The sequence below is a fragment of the Melopsittacus undulatus genome, chromosome 6 (genome assembly GCF_012275295.1).
Source record: "Melopsittacus undulatus isolate bMelUnd1 chromosome 6, bMelUnd1.mat.Z, whole genome shotgun sequence".
NCBI lineage: Eukaryota > Metazoa > Chordata > Aves > Psittaciformes > Psittaculidae > Melopsittacus > Melopsittacus undulatus.
In genome coordinates, this window is record NC_047532.1 from 21,447,402 (window position 1) to 21,467,236 (window position 19,835).

At 36.3% G+C, this 19,835-nt stretch overlaps 1 protein-coding gene across 1 annotated transcript in view; it reads right to left on the reverse strand.

Annotated features, from left to right (window-relative positions):
• Nucleotides 1–19,835, reverse strand: part of PIGK (phosphatidylinositol glycan anchor biosynthesis class K) — a 68,333-nt gene that overhangs the window by 32,740 nt on the left and 15,758 nt on the right. Inside the window, exon 9 of the mRNA XM_005151051.3 lies at nt 19,114–19,286. Within this exon, the coding sequence (XP_005151108.2) occupies nt 19,114–19,286 (173 nt within the window). The remainder of the gene's footprint in view (nt 1–19,113; nt 19,287–19,835) is intronic.

Consider the following 19,835-nt stretch of genomic DNA (forward strand, 5'->3'; position numbering starts at 1 on the left):
TCAACCTTCAGTATTCAGTCAGAACATGCCCAAACTTAACCTGACCATGACATTCTAAGACTGTCTTATGGCAGTAGAGTATATACATTAAATGGGTTGATCTGGATTTACTTTCAAAAACAACACACAAAAAATATCGACTGTTTTCTCAGAGGATTATTCATGGGTTTGTTTTGCTTGGAGTTTTGGGTTTTTTTTAACAAATGTAAAGGTTTACATAAAAATTATTTGCAATTTTAACTAAGATTGAAGCCCTAGTACTAGTAACCTAATCTCAGCCTTTATCTCATTCCAGCGATAGGTTCTTCCATTATTTAAAAGCAATTTCTTGCAAATGTTTCCAATCTACAGAACATTTTACCAGTCAATCTGAATGTTAAGTATACATTATCAGTAGATACTGCCAGAAAGAGACTGTATATAGCAGAAAACATCAGAATGCCAATCTGTCACTCAGCTTTTAGAACTTCAGGCTCTCAATACACCTCACACAAAAGAGCAAAATCCGCAGTGCTGCTAAGGTCCTTCACAACCCTATATATAAAAATGTATGTGTGTGTGTATACACATAGACATAAAAACACAACTATGAAACTACGGCAAGAATTAAGTTTCTTGGTTCGTTTAGTACAGATAATGAGGCCAGATTTCCCTTTTGCTACCTGCATATGGAATAACTAACAGTTATAGAAACAATGGAAGAATTCCAACTGTACTGTAACATGCTCAAGAAAATGATTCAAAGTGAGGGAAACAGAAAAAATATGTAATAGCCAAAAGATGACTTCTTTCGACACAATTTTGCATGGCACATATTATCAAATACATGAAGTCTGGTGAAGAGTTTACATTCAGTCCTGCACCTTTTAACTTCATATTTTAAATGTTTTGTGGAAAACAAACTTAATTTCTAAATCATAGAATAGCTAGGGCTGGAAAGGACCTTAAGATCACCAAGTTCCAACCCCCCTGCCAGGTCCTTTCCAACCCTAACTATTCTATGATTCTATGATTCATGAGTGGGATTCCCACACACCACCACAATATTAATAGCTAAAACAATAGGCACCAATCTTTTTTCAACAGGAATACCAAAGTATTTCAATATACACACTATAAAATCCTTCTAAACACACCATCTACTCTGATTTTGGCGTTAACAACAACCAAAAGTGTATAATGGCAATAAAGTATTCCAGACCTCTACCCAAGGCAACTAAGAAAAAAAAGAAAGAAAATAAAAAATTCTTTCTTCATTTAAAGTCTAATAACTCTGCAGCAATTTTTCTACGGCTACCCTATTGAGGCTAACAAAATCTTATTGTAAAACTCTGAGTATGTGTTGACTATTTGTAGCTAGCATATGCATTCTTTATGGCTGCTGGTCAACTGAGATTTCATGGGCACAGGCTTTTTATACTCTAATATTTTCCTACCTTATTTCCAAAAACCTATCAAAACAAACAAACAAAACCAAAAAAACTCTTCCTGCTGTATTTATCAAGATGAGGATGAATGTGGCAAATGCACCCATCCCCACCAATGAATACATGAGTCACTTTGAAATGAAGAATTTCCATTTCAGTAAACATACTGCACTGTAAAGTACTGAACTTTCACTAAAGAGCTGCTTAGTGACTGCAGTTATTGTCTTGTTATAGAGTCTTGGACTGAAATGTGGTAACATTCATGGAGAGAGAAATACCTGAAAGACAGATATATTGGGGGAAACAGCAATAAGATGATGTAATATCTCAAGCTGACTGTTAAGCAGCTGACTACATTTTCACTGCAGCACTTGCCCTTTAGCCCAGGCAGGGGTTTCCTCAGTATCACAAGCAGAGCCATGGTACCATCACCTTCCCAGAGGAGTTGGCAGCCTGAGGCCCACTGGGCAGCCCAACAAAATCTGGTAAAATACAATTTATGACAATAAAATGATAGTGCTGATGGCACTCCATAACTGGAAGACTCCGGGAATTTCTACTTATCTCAAGAATTTGGGGGGTTTTGTTATTCAAATACTTTTGCTGCTGATCTTATGGCTATAAAAAGACGTTGACCAACAACCAGCCAGTCCATCTTTAGTAAAAACTACCATTACAAAAGAGGTCTTTTCAGTGTCAGGGAGAAGAAGAAGCAGTTAAAACATGAGCCATTGAAAGATTATCTAGTCAGAATTCAAGCCAATGCTATAGCCAGTGCAACACAAACTGATAATGTTATACTATAATCACCTCCAGGAGCACAATGAATGAGTGTTTCCAGGTATAAGGTTTTATTTTGTGGTTTTCTGGTTGGTTTTGGGTTTTTTTAAACAAAACATGATAGAACCACTGACATACTCCATTAACCCTTCCAGACCAACTGCATACATTATATTTCAAAAATTATTTTCTACTGGAACCTTATTCGCTCCATCCAGGACAGTAAACTGACAGTACACTATTGTAACTTACTGTCTGAAATCTAGTTTTCTTATCATTAGTTTTGATTGTATGCACACAACAGTGCTGTAAAGATAAGCATATCCAAAGTGAAACTGGCAGAGGATAAACAGTCACAAGAGAGATCCTGACATGGAATTCTCCAAGCAGATGTTAAGTCCGAAAATGCCTCAGTAAGCCCCCAGGAAGGATATTATTTCACAGCAGCCACTTTTGATAGTGCAGCAAAACACAGTGGAAGTCCTCTGCTACTTCCTCTGTAAGCCACCACCCCAGCTACACATACAGCATCATGACACCAGCCTATACCATAAGAAAGGCAGATAACCCATGTTTAAGCCAAAATGATAACACACTTTTTACTTGTATGTGGAAACAGCAGTCTAGGACAGTTAAGTGTTAAATTTTAATAACTATTGTACATATTAACAAATAAAAAACCCAAAGACTGTATATTTCAATTTAGTGAAAGACACTCTTTCCCCAAATTTATACATCCAGAGAGAAGCATTTTGCAAAGTGATTTATTTGTTTGCACCACCTAGTGGGGTTTAATTTAATCTACCAAAACAGTCAGAGCTCAGTCCTGCTCCTGCCTCCTGACATACCCCATTTTCTTGCGACACGCTTAATATTTCAAGCCTGCATGACCCACTAACAGCACTACACCTGTCATTTCCACACATCTATAAAATCATAGCTTAAAAAAAAAAAATCGATAGAATACGATAACTATTTTTCTTATATTAAGTTCTGCAGGAACTTCACAGAGATGCCATAGTAAACTGTTTCCCAATATAATGTTTGATTTTCTAATTTGCAGTACATGTCGACAGTACTTCTTCAGAGCATACCACACATAATCTCAACAGTTCTAACAGAACTGTTATGTGATAGCAAGGCTGCACAGTGAGATTTGGAAGATTTCCACAGGACTTTAAGATCACACCCCTGGCAGAGGAAGGCACACAGCACAAAGGGCTCTGTCTGCAGGTAAAAGGGCTCCTCAGGGAGCTACAACCACGAGTGCTAAAGTCCAAACTGCAGCAAGAACAAGCCCCTATGCTGTCTTTGCAATAGTTTACTCCAGTTTGTGTTTATTATCTGACTGCTTTATAATGCAGTTCCCCAGGACAAAACTATGTGAAGTCCAGCCACACTGGAAAAGTACTTTTCTCAGGTCAACCAACAACTTGATAACAGACAAGAATTCATTAAATATGCCATTTAGGACTTGATTTAAACACTGAACTGATCCAGAATACATTCTTCTCACAGTTATTTCTAAAGAAAAATTTACATACTGTAGTTAAGAAGTCTGCTGCATTTAATCTGGAGCAGAAATCATGCTATACAGAAACTATAGAATGTTTTTCAGATGGGGGCAATTAAACAAATAATAGTTCAGTGCCAAAGCGCAGAAGCAGAGATCTCTCACCTGAAGTTTTCAGAGTAGGGTCCTTGAGCATTCACATAAATTCATACCACCTTTCTTTTTTTCAATATTTGTTATTTCATTATTTCAGCTTAATCTGTTTAAATTCTCACTTCAGTATAGACATGTAATTTGTAACTCATGTGATATCAGAAGAGAAGAAAATACTAAGCCCATTTTACAATAAGGAACTTATGACATATATTTCATTTGGATTCTCAGGAAGACTGAGGAATAATGAATAGCTTTTTATCCTTCTATGAGAGAAGAAAACATTTTCATTTCACAATGGTTTATAAAATCTGTTTATTCAGAAACAAAGCCTATTTTTTCTGAAGGAACAGACAAGTAACAACTGTACTGACACATATCCAAAGCCCCAGGCTACGGTACTGCCTAGGACAGTTAAGTACAATCTACTCCTAAATGACAGAATCATATTCTAACAACATCAGAGTGTAACTGTGCTGCAACCATGCAGACATCAGAGTCCTCTGAAGAGAAGTCAAGAAGTGAGTCAGACTGGATTGTAAAGATGAGATAGAGTTTTTTTTTTTGTTTCCCCTCTTGTACTCAAACTTTTAGATTGTTTCAATACTCATACAAAGTGCTCTTTCAGGATAGACCATTAAATTGCATTTTTCATTGTTTTCTTCTTTGCTTAAGGTTCCAATAAGGGCATTTTGCTCCATGAGGACCAAGATTAAACTTAAGGCTTAACAGATGCTTACTTAGTAGAAAATAAATGATGCTTGCAATTTTATCTCATGTACATTTTATGCTCACCCACATAAAATCCAATTCTGTACAAGTGCAAAGCAATATATAGGCAAAACACTAGACTTCATAACCAATATCAACTCACTGAAGAACACTAACTCCATTCAATAAAAATAAAATAAAAAATAACACAAATAAAAAATAATAATAAATTAAAAAGAGACAAAATCAAAGCTCAGCCTTTAAATTAATCACTGATAGCAAAACATAGGTTCAGATACAAAGGCACAAGCAACTAACTGCACGCATTATTTTATGTAAACCTGTTACATATGGCCAACTCACACTGCTAAACTTACCAACATTGCTCTTTCTTGAAGTTCTGATGTCCAAGAACTGTAAAGCTGCCTTTGTTGCTCCTCACCTGACGGGAGCACTAAGCAGTCATTTGACCTAACCTACCACTTCACAAAGAACTCACAGTATTCCCACTGTGGGACCATGTTTGTACTAGGGAGAATTTTGACTGTGTTTATACCACTAATGGAATAGGCTGTGAAAATGCCATCACACAGATTAAGACTGCAGTTACTCAGAAAACTGTCTGCAGAGAAAAACAAAAAAATTAGGAAGAAAAAAAAAAAAACTAACTTCATCAAACTTTCACCCATTTTTCACCAAATTCATGTGTCTCTTTAAAAGGATCTAACAGACTCAACACTAAAACTTCTTTATTAATAGTGGTCTTCATATTTTTATTTCAAAGATAAACTGCTGCTTATCAGGGATCTCTAAGAGATAAAAGCTGAGTATTAATTATACTTGCCTTAAAACGTCATTTTTATTTTTAATGCTCTACGAAATGGCCCTCGTTTTTCTGTTACATTTCTCCTCATTTTACTTAGCTTCTCTCTAAAGCACTGGTGGTTGCTATGGCAACTTTGGCTTTCTTCCCCACTGTTCATGCAGGTTTTCATCAAACCCAATGACTTTTTTTAATCTTATCTGCTCTATAACAATAGTTCCTTGACTAAGGCACTCTGTACTGTACCAGATGAGAATGCTGGTGTTTCATAGTAGTAAGTAGAAAAATGACAAGTTGTACTAAATTCTGGAAACTAGCAATTGAAGCAGGAGTTTTAGGGGGGTTATTTGTTTTTTAAGTGTCTGAGTACATTTCTTTCTTTGAATATTATTCAGGTACAACATACTAATTAACATGCCAACACACATAAGGTAGAGCAGCTTTTAAATCTGTAATGCCTAAGGAACAAAAGACACAACTAAACAAAATGAGAACTGAGTTAATTTCTGCACTGTAGCTTAACATTAGATCAAACCTCCCTGTCATAGACCAGAAATACTTCTGGTCACTTCAATAAAATATTTCTTAAGATTAGCACATAGTCTGTTACCAAGTTGGTCTATAACCTACAGGAAACAAGCTCCATATGCCAACAAACAGATGAAGCATGTGCAAAGGCTTGAGTCATTTCCAAACACTCTGCATTAAGATTCTATTTTAAATCTATTTTTCCAAGAATACTGAAGTTTAGGGCTAAATTCTTCAATGCAGATTTGTTCTTGAAGTTTTGATTTTCCTTGAATTAATGCAAAGGAGATGCTCACTTGGTATTTTCTGCAGGATAACATCATCTTTTTCTGCTCTGGACAGGAAGCTTCTCTCAAGAGTACCTACCACCTTACTCACATAAAGTATCTCAAACACAAGGATTCAGTCAGACTGAGCTGATAAAACAATTACACAAAGTTCATCAAACACACAGGACTGATCACTAAATCCATAAATCCACACCAGGTTATTAGCAACAAACAGATTACCTTCTTCACTCACAAAATAAAGACCAAAAGTAGCATTCCTGGACTAAATTTCTACTTGAACACAGTTACCTGGCTCTGGCCCCTAACTTCACTCTGCGATATATATAGATAGGCAGGGCTGTGCTGGAGACAGTTTGGTCCAGTTCAGTAGAGTTGGCTGTTGAAATAACCTCAGGTAAAATTAATTCAACTTTAATACTGTCATCCTCTTAAGCAGTATCAGTAGTGTGAGCAAAAACTGAAAGGCTTTTACAAACTAAGAAAATTACTATTTTGTAGAATTCAACTCTGAGAATAATTTTGCATTACTTTGTTTAGGGATGGGTTGCATTCAATATCCATTTGCCTCAACAATAATAATTCACCTTTTTGTCATATATTATTGATATGTAAGTTTTTCTTGCTTTCAGGCTTTATAACCAGAAACACATTATGGTTTTTTACTTCAGTAGACTACTAGCATGTATATTGCTGTTATTTCTGGCTGTACTGATTTCCCGATTCCCTCCTCTCCAATTTGGTTTTTTTTTTTCCCAACTCAGTATGAAAAGAAGCATACCTAAAAATTACTCTTTTATTTTACAAGGACAATTATCAATGAGAATAAATAATGTACAATTTGTTTCATTTCACTGATTTTGTTTCTTTTCAGATTTATGGTGATGTTAGCTGTATTATATAATTACTCTTTTGTGCAATTCCGATTACATTTAGCAAAATAATCTGATTACTAGATGAGCACAGGAGGCACAAAATGCATTAACACATTAATTATTCCCTGTTTCAATTCATATTACACTAGCTTTACTGAGTCTTCAGTCTGTTACCATGTGCAGGTTGCATATTCATTTGGCATATTCAAAGATGAAGGGATTTCTTCAGTAGGTAGAATCTCCCATCTAATGACATCTGTATCAGCCATAGTTTCTACAGCTTTCTCTTAAGCTCACAGCCAGATACAGGCAACAGTTGCATAGGGATTAGGTCTGTTCCACAGATGCATTTTATGATATAATCATTGACTTGTAAAATTAACTCCCCTCCCTTTTTTCGTTTTTTTTCTCCCCAGTCTCAATGTGTCTTGTAAAGGACTTCATTTTACATCCAGAGAAGTAGAAAGAAACAGTTAGAAACCATTAAGAAACAATTATCTATGATATCCAAAAACACAACTAAGTACCTCATGGGTGATGCACTACCATAAATAAATTCCATGTCCCACAACTAATTGCCACTATCCTAAGGCATCTCTTGCACCTATTATTACCAACCATAAAACTCACATATGTGTACACAGAATTCTATAGTGATAATGATAATCTTTTAAGAACTGCATTATAATTTTAAAAGCTTTATATTTACTATTAGCTGAATTTAAGAACAGTCATAATTTGGGTCATAATTACCAAATGACTCATGTATACTTTCTCACAGTGTTAAAAAAATAACTACATTTGCAGAAAACCTTGAAAGTGCAATACAAGAATTCTGTAACCAATAATGGAACTCCTCTCCAGAATATGGACACTGCCAGTACATATTTTTCCCCCACATTCCATCACCTAACTGGAAGCATGTCCCACCTCATATCATTTCAACATCCACCAATGCTGTTCAGAAGCATCCCCAAGAATGTCAGCAACTGGGGAAGCTGTTTTCGTGGTACTTCCTAGATGTTTACTCATTAGTAACCAAACAGACAAACACATGTTACTTAAAATGCAAACATTATAAGTATAAAATATTTAGAGCAACCACTGATGTGAACCTTTAAATATATGGCATGCAAAATCTTCCTGCCACAGCTGGCATAATACTTTTTCCTGTCCTCCCTAAATTACTTTATAAACCCAAAGATTAATGTGCAGTCTAGCATTTTTCAATAGTGCCATTAGATTCGCAAGCCACGTAGAAATATTGTGTTTTAAAGACAATGTTCCATCTAACCGCATTTTTTGTGAGCATACACAATTTCCAATTTTAAAACATTAAAGCAGAGTGCAGATTTATCCATTTTACAGATACACTGTATATTTTTATGGAGACATTTGTAAAGCTCCTAAGCATCTAATAAGATAGAAGTCAGCTCAGAATATTTTGTAATAAAATACCTATTAGTAAAAACTGTATCAGAGGGAAACCACATACAGAGGAAAAAGGAACTAGGGCATTCTGTTTGACAGCTAAGGAAGAAACAGAGGTTATGTCCTCTATGGCTGAGATTTAGAGCAGTTTCACTAAGTGGCTGTTCTGCTCCAATTCCCCAGATAGAATTTAGACCTACAGCAAGAAGTCTTCATTCCTATTCTATTCTAGAAGGAAGTCATGGTTCAGACTCTTAAGTAACCAAGTGAAAAAAAAAATACTAGTCAGTGGGGAACTATGAAGCTTAAATATTATGTTACAGTTAAATTGAGATAAACCTTACAGTAACTACAGGGTTCATTATATTCTCCCAAACTAAAATGAGTCATAAATTGCTAAATATGTAGAGATGTAACTTCTGTCCTACTATTTCAAACAGAAAAATATTACTGAAATTTTAGAGAGGCTGAAACATGCCTATGGCAACGCATCCCACTTGCAGGTAACACAGGACCAGAAATCATCCAGGAATACAAGTAACTCTTTGATTTTATCTCATTTGAATTATTTAATACAGTTATAATATTACATGCACTACTTCACACTGTGGAATTATAGAAAAAACATACTCTTATCTGCTTCTTTCACAGAGTTTACACTTACATAATCTTCCTGACTGCATAGAAAAATCTAACCATTCCTATCCTTCTGAGTGCTGTGCTGCTCAGGAGGAAATTCAGATGTATAATCTGCAAGCCAAATTTGTTCCCCTAGTTTAAGAAAGCTTCTGCCAGCAGAACCATTGCCCTGGACTGCAGATCCAGGAAGGCAGCCATGGGGAAAACACACTGGCACCAAGCAGCCCCAGCCCTCCTGTCCTTCTAAGAGCCCATCTGGGGTCTGCACAAACTGAAAAGCAAATCATGCTGTCCAGGAGGACACTGTCAGCCACCTTGGCCAGCATGTCCTAGCCACAGATTAACTCTGCCCCCTCCATGATACAGTGCCTTCAGTAAAGAGCAGAAAGACCATCTGTTTTCTCCTTGCAGTTGATCTCCCCCACAGTAAGGGCAGCAGGCTCTGCTATGCCAGCAGAGTACAAATTAAACAGACTAACAAACTACATGGGACCAGCTATTGTATGGATTAAGTAATGTGGGATATACATTTTAGTGGCTCACTCTAGTAGCAGATTTGTAAACAGAATAAATAAACACAGCTTTGGCTTAAGAACATGCAACATCCCAGGCCAGCAAAACCACTTTCAGTCATGCTTAACTTGAAGGAATATGAGTACCCCTGTCATGCTAAATGTGAATTTAAACTTCTTGCAAAGTACAAGAGGTAGCCCATTTCTACAAAATAACCTTCCACACACCTTCTGAAACTATAAATCCAAGCGTCTGCCAGTTACCATTCATCACTGAAAAACCAATAATCTAATATACATTTTTTTAAATGTTGAGATAAGAAACATAGAAAGAACGAAAACATACCACCAATTTAAAGATTATAATCCATTGAAGATTATTCTGAAAGACTGGTGGAGGAACTAAAAATGTCCCAACACGTGGCCAGTATTACTCAGTCTTTTCCTCTGCATCTGGTCCCCACAGAATTGATTTTTATTTATCTTTTTATTTTTTAAATAGCAATTACACAGAGACTTACACAGAAAGTACCAGCACAAAATTAAAACTCCAGCAGTAGGAGGAAGGTGTAACATTGTTAATCATTTCAGTTTCTGATCAACCATCCCCTTTAGTATTGGAACAAATCTGTATGTCAGCTAGACTTCAGCGGCTGGGTTTTTTTTTAACCAGTAGGAATAGAAACTTAAAATAGCTATCATATAATTCAAGGAACTTATCCTAAAGCAACTGTGAATATCAATACTCAACATTTATTCCCTTCCCCAGAGGAAAGGAAATCCTAGCTCCACTGTGGTCTTATCTTGGGAACTACTGGATTGAGCAATTTATGCCTGAACACTCAGCAGGGTGGGAGGGTGATACACTCCCCCTCTCCAAATTTACTTCTAAATCCTCATTCCTGCCAGTCACCAGAATGCTATCCAGGTAATTCTGTGCTATATAATTCCATATGTAGGTACAAAGCAAAAGTGGAAATCCCTAAACAATACTGGTGGATTTAATTTATATTTTCATAAGTCCAATGATTTGAACCATTCCCACATCCATAAGAAACATACATAGAGTTTGGTTATATAAAACCCTAGTGATTTCAGTTTGCAATAAAAATATATTTGTCTCATTTATGATATGCGAATACTGCTTTCAGTGGTAATAAATTCTGGTGCTATATTACAAAACATGAACACACCTCTACGCACATACTCACAACAGAATTTCCAGTTCATTTTATGAAAGATAAATTCTTCCCATCTTTATGTTCCAAGTTAGATCTGACCTCTAGGCTGATGACTAAGCTCATGCTTTTTAATTCTTTTTCAGTATCATGTAAAGTTGTGGCCAAATTAGTCTGGGTTTTTTTTTAACATTAACTGGTAGAACAGAGATGGGCTGTCACCATTCTATGAAAGCTGAACATCCACAGTTGCTACTACATTCCCTTGAAACCCCAGAAATCTCTAAAATAGTAATTGGAGCCAATGGAATTAAGCTGACTAGGATTCAAAAGACACTATGACATATCCAACCCTGAATAGCTATTCTTCAAACTCCCTTTGTATCCTAATTTCCTTTTTTTTTTTTTTTTTTTCCTTTATCTGCCTTAGAAAATGCAGACCACTTTACTGTGCTTCATTACTTCTTAGTTTCTCCTGGTATTTACCAATACCAACCTTTCACATAAATCATAGTCTCCCACCTACAAAAATGCTAAATAAATACCATTTTGTACTAAGTCCTTTGTTTACAGAATTACTTTCTTTTCCTCAAAGGTCAGTCTTACCACACAGGTAATACTCCGCTGTCATGCAAATTTTAAACAGTAATCTTAGCAGTAACTTGGGCATTTTGGTAGACACATTCAGCATCTGTTATTTCCCCTCCCATAACTTCTACAGATTTCTGACCAAGCACATAAAACACTTATTTTGTAAAGGAATATTAAACATTGTTCAGCAAGTCATGCAAATGCACTTCTTGTCATCAGAAACACCTTTTGTAGTCATTTTAATTTTTCTTTCCATCCTTTGATGCAATTGTGACTTCTATGCTCTCCTGTTGCCAGAAATCTACAATAGTCTACTCAAACAGCTAACTGGACAGAGAAAAAAAAGATACTTAGCAGTAATGCAGTGCTTTTTTGGAGTTCCACTCTTCTCTCACAACTCACATTTCACTTTACAGCTTACAAAAAATCAAAAATAAGGCTTCAAGGACTTGAATTTAAGCAATAAACTTTATGACTAGAGACCTGGGAGATGCAGATAGAGATAATTTTCTGGTCTTTTAGCCATCAGTTGTACAAATGTGTTGTGAAGGCAGAATGTGCCCTTCCCTCTCTCTCGCCACCCCCCCCCCCCGCCAGCTTTGGACAAGACAGGAATTTTCAGCAGCAGAAATCGCTGACCATCTGGAAGGTAATCCCTCAGGCACTCAACAAACAAGTGTAAGCTTTTTCACAATACCAGAACAAGGAAGGACTAAGAGCATTTGCATATGCCTTAATACTATTTAAAAAAACAAAAACAAACAGTAATGTTGCTTGAGCCCCAGAGACTTAATAGTTATGGGTCCAGATTCATTTCTGGGGCATAAAGAATGCTAATATATGCTTAGCCACTAAATTCCAAAGACATAACAGTCCCAGAATCACTGCTTCAAGCTGCCTGTTTGCAGGTCTTTGCCCCCAGTTTTTCTACCTCCTAAAATTTTACCACTTAATCACACAAAAAGTATATCCTAACAAACAACAGCAGCAGCTCTGGCATTTCTGACACGAAGTAACAGTAACAGAATTTTATTGAAATTATCAGGCTATCTCAAAGCGTTGAGAATAAGCCAAAATTACATTAAAATATTTCCTGGTCTGATTTATGCCAAATTCTACAGCTGTTTGTGCAGTACTCTTGAGCAGCAACATACAACTACTAGATATGTACCTCTAAGAACAGACATTAATTTGTATTTAGCACCTGGACAGCAAAGCAAGAAGGTCAAGCCAAGACCTCCATATAAAGAGCATTAGAAAGACTAACAAGCACTTCAGGAGACTGGAATTATAGAGCAGCCCACTCAACTGCAAAAATAATAGCAGGTAAAGATCACAGGGCGAAGAGGTGAAGACGAAATAATAAGACAAAGTAAGAATGTTATATAGGAATGGTGTAAAAAGGAGTGGGCAAAAGAAAATTAAGTAAAAACCATAGACTGAGCATCCTGTGATTTCTGGATATTCTCAGCTATCTAGATGACATCAAAATCTACTAGATTTACTTAAGATCTCCTTTTAAATCTGCCATGCAACAATTTTAGACATTACCTATCTATTACCTAACACTACGATGTGCACAAGTCAATTTGCATATGCAAGTCACGAAGAACACGTAGCTTCTGGACTTCATTCAAAAGCTGAATATTTCCACTGACTTGCATGTGCTTCACAGCACCTCTATAGACAAAGGGGTTTCTCTTGACATCAATGCGTATTAACATTAACTACATATAAGTTTCACAAAGTAGGGTTCTACTGGAAACCATATAAAATAGAAGCACACCTGGTACTCTTAGTTGCAGTTTTCTCATAGAAGAAATGAAGGATGTCACACAAAAACCCACTAAAAGTTAGAGGAAGAGGAGAAAAAAAATCATTTAAATCCAAAAAAAAACCCCTGACATGGGAGATACAGTTTTGCAAATTTTATTTTTTTAAACAAACAAACAAAAAACAAACAACAAAATCCAGCAAAAAGGATGGTCAAAAAAACCCTTCCAAATGAACAAATAATAAATTGTTCAAAGCTGCCTTTTAAAATCCCTGGCTAAATAGGGACTATAATTACCATCATAACACTTGCGTATATTTAAAGACTTCCCAACACAATTTATACCTGCAGCTCCTTTTGATCCTGTCAGTCATCCTTATTTATTTTATACTGATGTTTTTCTAGTGAAACACTACCCTTCTATATAATTTTTCCTGCTGTAGCCTTCCTATTAATTTTAGTTGCATTACCTTGAATAATTATTTTACACTAGGAGGTATAAGAGCCTATATACACATGTATATGTATATACTGACCCATCTTTAGGCAAGCAAGGAAAAACCACTTGCATTTACAAAATACTATAAGAAATATAGCAGTATATTTACCAGCAAGTATTAGTTCACCCATCTTTTGTAATTACTTGTAGGCTATTAAAATGCACAAGGGGCAAAAAAAACACACTTAGAAATTTATTCTGCTTTCATAGTAAGACACTAGAGGAAAATACAGCATGTATGTAATGGATTAGCATGGTTCATGAAAAAAAAGAGTATTGTGAAATTCATCTGTAGGTATTTCCAGAAAAACAGTGCTATCCGGAATTAACAGCATAATAATAATGAGTTCCATAACAACAGCTTCATTCCCACTGTCAATTCAATACAGATTAGCAGAGGTTTGCTAATTTACAAGTACTTTTTCTATTGATGTTAGTGCTGGCAGATTGATCTAGTTTTCATCTAAAATACTGCTGTGGCTCTGGAACTGAAACATATCACATCTGCACAAGGTTGCTGTCCAGTGGTAAAAGCTTAAGATAAAAATTTCGCACTATCCCCTCAAATTTACACCAAAGGACAAAAAAAAACCAAAACCAACCCAACAAGAAACCTTCAACTCCTTTCCTTCCCCATCTCATTTCAAACTGTCATACAAAGGCTGTTGGAAGCACAGAACCCCACCATACCAGCCCCTCCCGTTAAGTACCACTAGGATCCCCCTCAGCCTGCTCGCCTCCACCCGACTAGTGGCGGGAGCGCGCCCGCTCCAATGCTGCCCCCTACCGGCGCAAGCTCGCCGCCGCCCACGGCAGCCGCAAGATGCAGCGCGGTCGCCGCTTAAAGGCGGAGGCAGCCAGAGCGCAGTGACGATGGTGCTCCTCCGCCGGACGGGACCGCCCGGACCTTCTGCCACCGGGACAAGTACTGCAACTACGTTCAAAGCCTTCGCGTACAGGAGAGGCGGGAAATACAGGAAGATGGGAAGGGCTGATGTGAATTTAGCACTGACATAACTGCAGATCAGGATGCAAATGAGAACTGGGAATTTCTCGGAGAACAAGAGCTTTCAGGTTTAGCACTAAAATTATTTCTAGAACTTCAAAGAGTTAGAAGTCTGAGGCATCTGGTAAAAAGTGAACGGTGATCTTGGGCTAAACACTGCCTTTTTTATTTTAAGATAAAAAAGGCTGATCTGAACAGCATATACTAGCCAAAAAAAAAAAAGACCCCAGCCTGTTGTTTCACAAACTGGATCCCCACAGAACAAACAACAGCAGCTTTACTTATTAAGCACATCAAACCAAAAATAACTAGTGGAAAAGAAGTAAGTACAGGAAAGAGATGGGAAAAGAGACACTAGCAAATAAAAACAGATTGAGAGAACAACAGCCATTAACATACTGCAAATGAAGCAATTACTCTGTTACAAAAGCATCCTTCCTAACACAAGTGGCTAATTTATTTATTTTCAGGAAAACAGTCACTGCCAGTAATACCACAATTCTTCTTAACAGAAGTATTAAATATGAGGCCCAATTCTCAAAAGCAATGAAACTATGATGGTTTTATATGCTGCTGTCTTTAATTCACTTCTTACTACCCTCAGGAGAAATACACATCCCAATTTTTACCAACGCTTTTCGCTGATACATATCTTTTCCTCATGAGAGGAGCTGAAAAGGAGAAAGTGTTTCTTCCAACTGGCTGAAGAGTTACAGTCCAAGTTTAAGAGATATGCTCCTAATTTATTAGATATACTAAACTCTGCAATGCTCCTTCTCCAAAGATGCAGGATTTCTTCTACTCCTTAATGGCTGGTTACTTTATACTCTTGCATGGGGATGTAGAAAAATATAATCAGGAACCCCCAGATTTACAGGTTTTCTTCTAAAACTGGCAGCTACAAACACAGTCAGGCCTGTGGCAGCTGCAGAACAAGTCCTTTGAAGTGAACACAGCTTAGATTGAAACTGCTACGAAGAAAGGAAACAGCAGAGAATTCTTTTTATTGTATAAAGCTTCTCCTCACAAATATTCACCTGCTACTACGTGGACAGAAAGAAAGCCTCTTCTTTTGGTTAATTACCAGTTGTTCTCCACAGAACACGTCAAAGGCCTCACTCGAGCAATGTTACGGCTTGTGCTCAACATGAAACTGTCAGTTCTGGTCTGGCTGCACAGCTATTGCTCACACTGAGCTTGGGAGTGGATCCCTATTACAAAGTAATTGCTAAGCGAGTGTGTAACAAAAGAACAAACTTCGACTGAAAAGATTTGGCAAAGCCACAGCAGTATTTCAGATGAAAACTGGATCAGTCTGCCAGCACTAACATGTTCATGTCTCACATAACAGCATCTTCTCTACCCATTACCTGTGTTATCAGAGGGTTATCTCTTTTGTTTGGTTGTTTTTTAAAGACCTTATCTGCACATATGACTCCAGCAACTTTCAAAGAAACAAATCAGATCTAACAGGGACTACTTAAGAGTGCATCAGACTTGAGGTCTGTTTCATCTTATGGTTATGTTCTGTAACGTAACTATTATGTAGCATTCTACTGCCACCAGTGTACAAAAGGAAAAGAGAAAAAGGTATCAAGCTAACATTGAGGGAAGAATAAAACAAAGAGGAAATGAGTCAGAAAGGAATGAGGCCAAGAAACTATATCAAATATTAAACCAGCAAGACCTCTACAAATTATCTTTTAGGAAAAAATGTGACTCAAATGCAATACAGAATAAAGGGGAAGACTTCAGATTCTACATAGATTTTGTCAGAATAAAAAGAGATCTGCACACTAGATAACCACTGTAAAACATCAAAATTTTTATTAGTGGGATGCATTTGTGATCTATCAGACACTTCCTGGTAAATGCTTCTTGCAAACCCCTGAAGAGGCACAAGTTCAATTCTGCATGACTTTTTTTCCCCTCTTCCCAAAGACTCTTAAAACAGTACTAGGCATGAACAAGATTATTCATGACTAATTTGGAAGGACTGTTTGATTTTTAAAATGCTTGGATTAGTTCTCTCCTAGTGACAGCAAAAATAATAAACCAGGCTGTGCTAGTCCCATCTTTCCCAAATTATTTTACTTTCCCAAAAGGCATAGAACAGTTTTACTAAGACTGAATTCACATTCTTTCATTCTTGGGTTATCTTTACATGAACGTGGAACAATCTGGGAAGTATCCGTTCAAAGGTCCCATAATTTGTGAACTGTTCTGACTTCTTAACACCCTAACAGATATGTGTAATATTTACAATATTCCTTACATAAAACCAGAATAATTGCTTTTTGCAGAGCAGACTCTCCAAAACTGCATTTTTAAAAGCATTAACATTTTTAATAAATTCACTTTTAAGCTATAATTTTTAAATCTGTTGCAGAGAAACAGATCTGTCATACCAAGAGATACTAATCTCTGAATTCTGTTTAAGGAATTTATTAAGCACTCCACATCACTATCTAGGAAGCTTTGCTACAATTTTCCAGCACTTTTCTATGAAGTCCATACTTTCTTCTCTATTAAAAACACATTCTCCATAAACTCTTTCAAAGTGGGAACAAGAAACTGAGAACTGAAGTACTTTTTTTGAAAACTGCATCTCAATATAGTGCAATGAGTAACTTACTGTTTTATACAAGTCCACTTAAACCAGTCACATACATTACAGACATGAGGCAGTATTCCATAAGTGGCTGCTGTGTGTTTCCATTCCTAGGTGTACAGGTTCTCAAAGACTGTCTCAAGCTAAAGCAGAACTATTTAACTATTAAAAGCCAGAATGTTCCCATCCCTTCCAATTTCACAGATTTAAGTTGACTGGGATTGCTGTGATAATGTAATACAGTTCTCATTAAATATCAGAGTATTTCACAAGGATAATATTCCGCTCCATGTATGAGTGCCAGTTTCTCAACACTGCTTCCATGTGTCCAATTCAGCGGTGTGTCAGACACCTAAGAAACCCGTCATATATTGGCACCAAACTAACTCAAAAATAAAAACTGAAAATCCCAACCAGTCGCTTCCAGCTTCAGAACAGTAAAGTTAACCAAAAGCTATTTCTCCTTCTAATCACCCACAAATTAGAAACCCACAAAAACAAGTTTCCATTATGGCTCTTGACTGGTAAAACGTTTGTTATTTGAAGAAGATTTTTTTCCTTCTCCATTTAAAAACAAAAACAGAACAAAAAACAACAAACAAAAAACAACAAAAAAGAACAACAAAAAACAAACAAACAAACTTGGTGTCACTAAATACTGTTCTTGACTGGCAAAATGTTTGTTATTTGCCAAAAGTTTTTTTTCTTTTCCCTTTAAAAAAATAAACCCAAAAAAGAAAAAAACAGTGTCACTAAATACTGTTCTAAAATAAGGAGTCACAAAATCAGCTTAAGATACATATACTGTTAGTCCTAACACACACTATATGGATAAAAATACAGTATGAAAATAAAATATGAGATAAATACAATAATATAATTGTGTGGAATAGCAATAATAATATTAAATCTTTCATAATGTTATGAAATATTATAGTAAACCATGTGCAAACTGCTACCCACTGACTTGTTCTTTGATTTCAGCAACAGTAAACAACAAGGTAGGCAATGATCTGCATAAATTTATGGGTTGAAAAATATTTCAGCCCTGGTACATCAGACTATTTCAAACCTTTTTTTTTTTTTTGGCTCCTCTTAGAAGACTGTCTCATGAAACATAAAAGATGCAACAGAAATGGAAGTGCAGTGCTAAATAAACTCTACAGAACAAGCACATCTTCCTTTACATGTTCCCAATAGGTGGCAACAGAATACCAAAAATACAAAGTAGTTTATAACTCTTTCTCCATCCAAAGTAATGGAAGCCCTGTTACAACTATTAATGAACTTGCACCAGCAGTTTTATTCAAAGGTATCACTGCATCTCAGCAACAGAAATTGTCAGAACAGTTAATAGCAAAAGCCAGAGGATGCACAAAACAGAAACAAAGCATTTATTAAAGAGCTAGTTGTTATGAAACAACTGATTGCTTATACTCAGAGCTTATCTATTACAAATTTACAGTAACAAAACATTTTTGCACATTAAAGAAGGAATTATAAGGAAAAGAGATGGACTAATTTTTGTTGTTTTTGACACCTGCACCTTGGTCTTCAGCAGTATTTATTTACAAGTCTAAATAAAGGGATGAGCATTTTAAAACAAAGTTCTAGCTGACAAACCCCAACGTCATCATAGTAGCAGGTCCATACTAATTCCCCAATTCTTTGCAAGAAATGTCAGGAAATCAGAGTTCTCTCCTTGACAGCTATACCACTATTTTGTTTCTGTGGCACAGAGCTATACAAATCAAGTCTAAAGAGTGACTACTTACTTGCTTTCAAATCCGGCTATGTCACAGTCCAAAGAAATAGTTTCTCTCGTAATTTCCACCTTTCTCACACTGCCAAAGAAGTCCGTTATCAGAACATTTTGAGGGTCTCGCCGAAAGAGATCAGTTCGGTGCCCAGGTGTGGAAACGCACAAGCTTTTTGGACAGACCTGAAACTGGAAACCAAGATGGACAATCATATCCTGTCCTTTGTTCATCACTAGTCTTCACATATACTTTCCAAAATTAAAACGCTAAAAAAAACAAAATATAAATGCTACACAAAACTTGCATTCATTTCAGTACAAGCCCCACAGCTAAAAAAAATGATTGAACAAAATATTCAAAGGCATAAACATCTTGATTGTGCATTTCAGAAAACCTTTATCCTCACAATTATGCTGTTTGAGTTAAGAAATGCTTCTGAGAAAGTCAACTATCGATTACATCTAATTGATTAAACGCATAAATTACTTTCAATACAAATGCAGCAATGCTGCTATAACCTTCCGAAAAGCACAAGCGGGTATAAATTCTCCATATTTACCAGAGAGGCATGCAAGAGTAAATAAGCTTTGACAAGTAAGTAACAGTACAGGCTTTGTAAAAAAGTAAGAATTTACATTTTGATCAAAAAGTCTCAGTTTTATTTCTAGTTTACAGGCTGAAATTAATGCAGAATTAGGATCTTCAAATATCAAAGGTGGTTTATGTACATGAAGTTC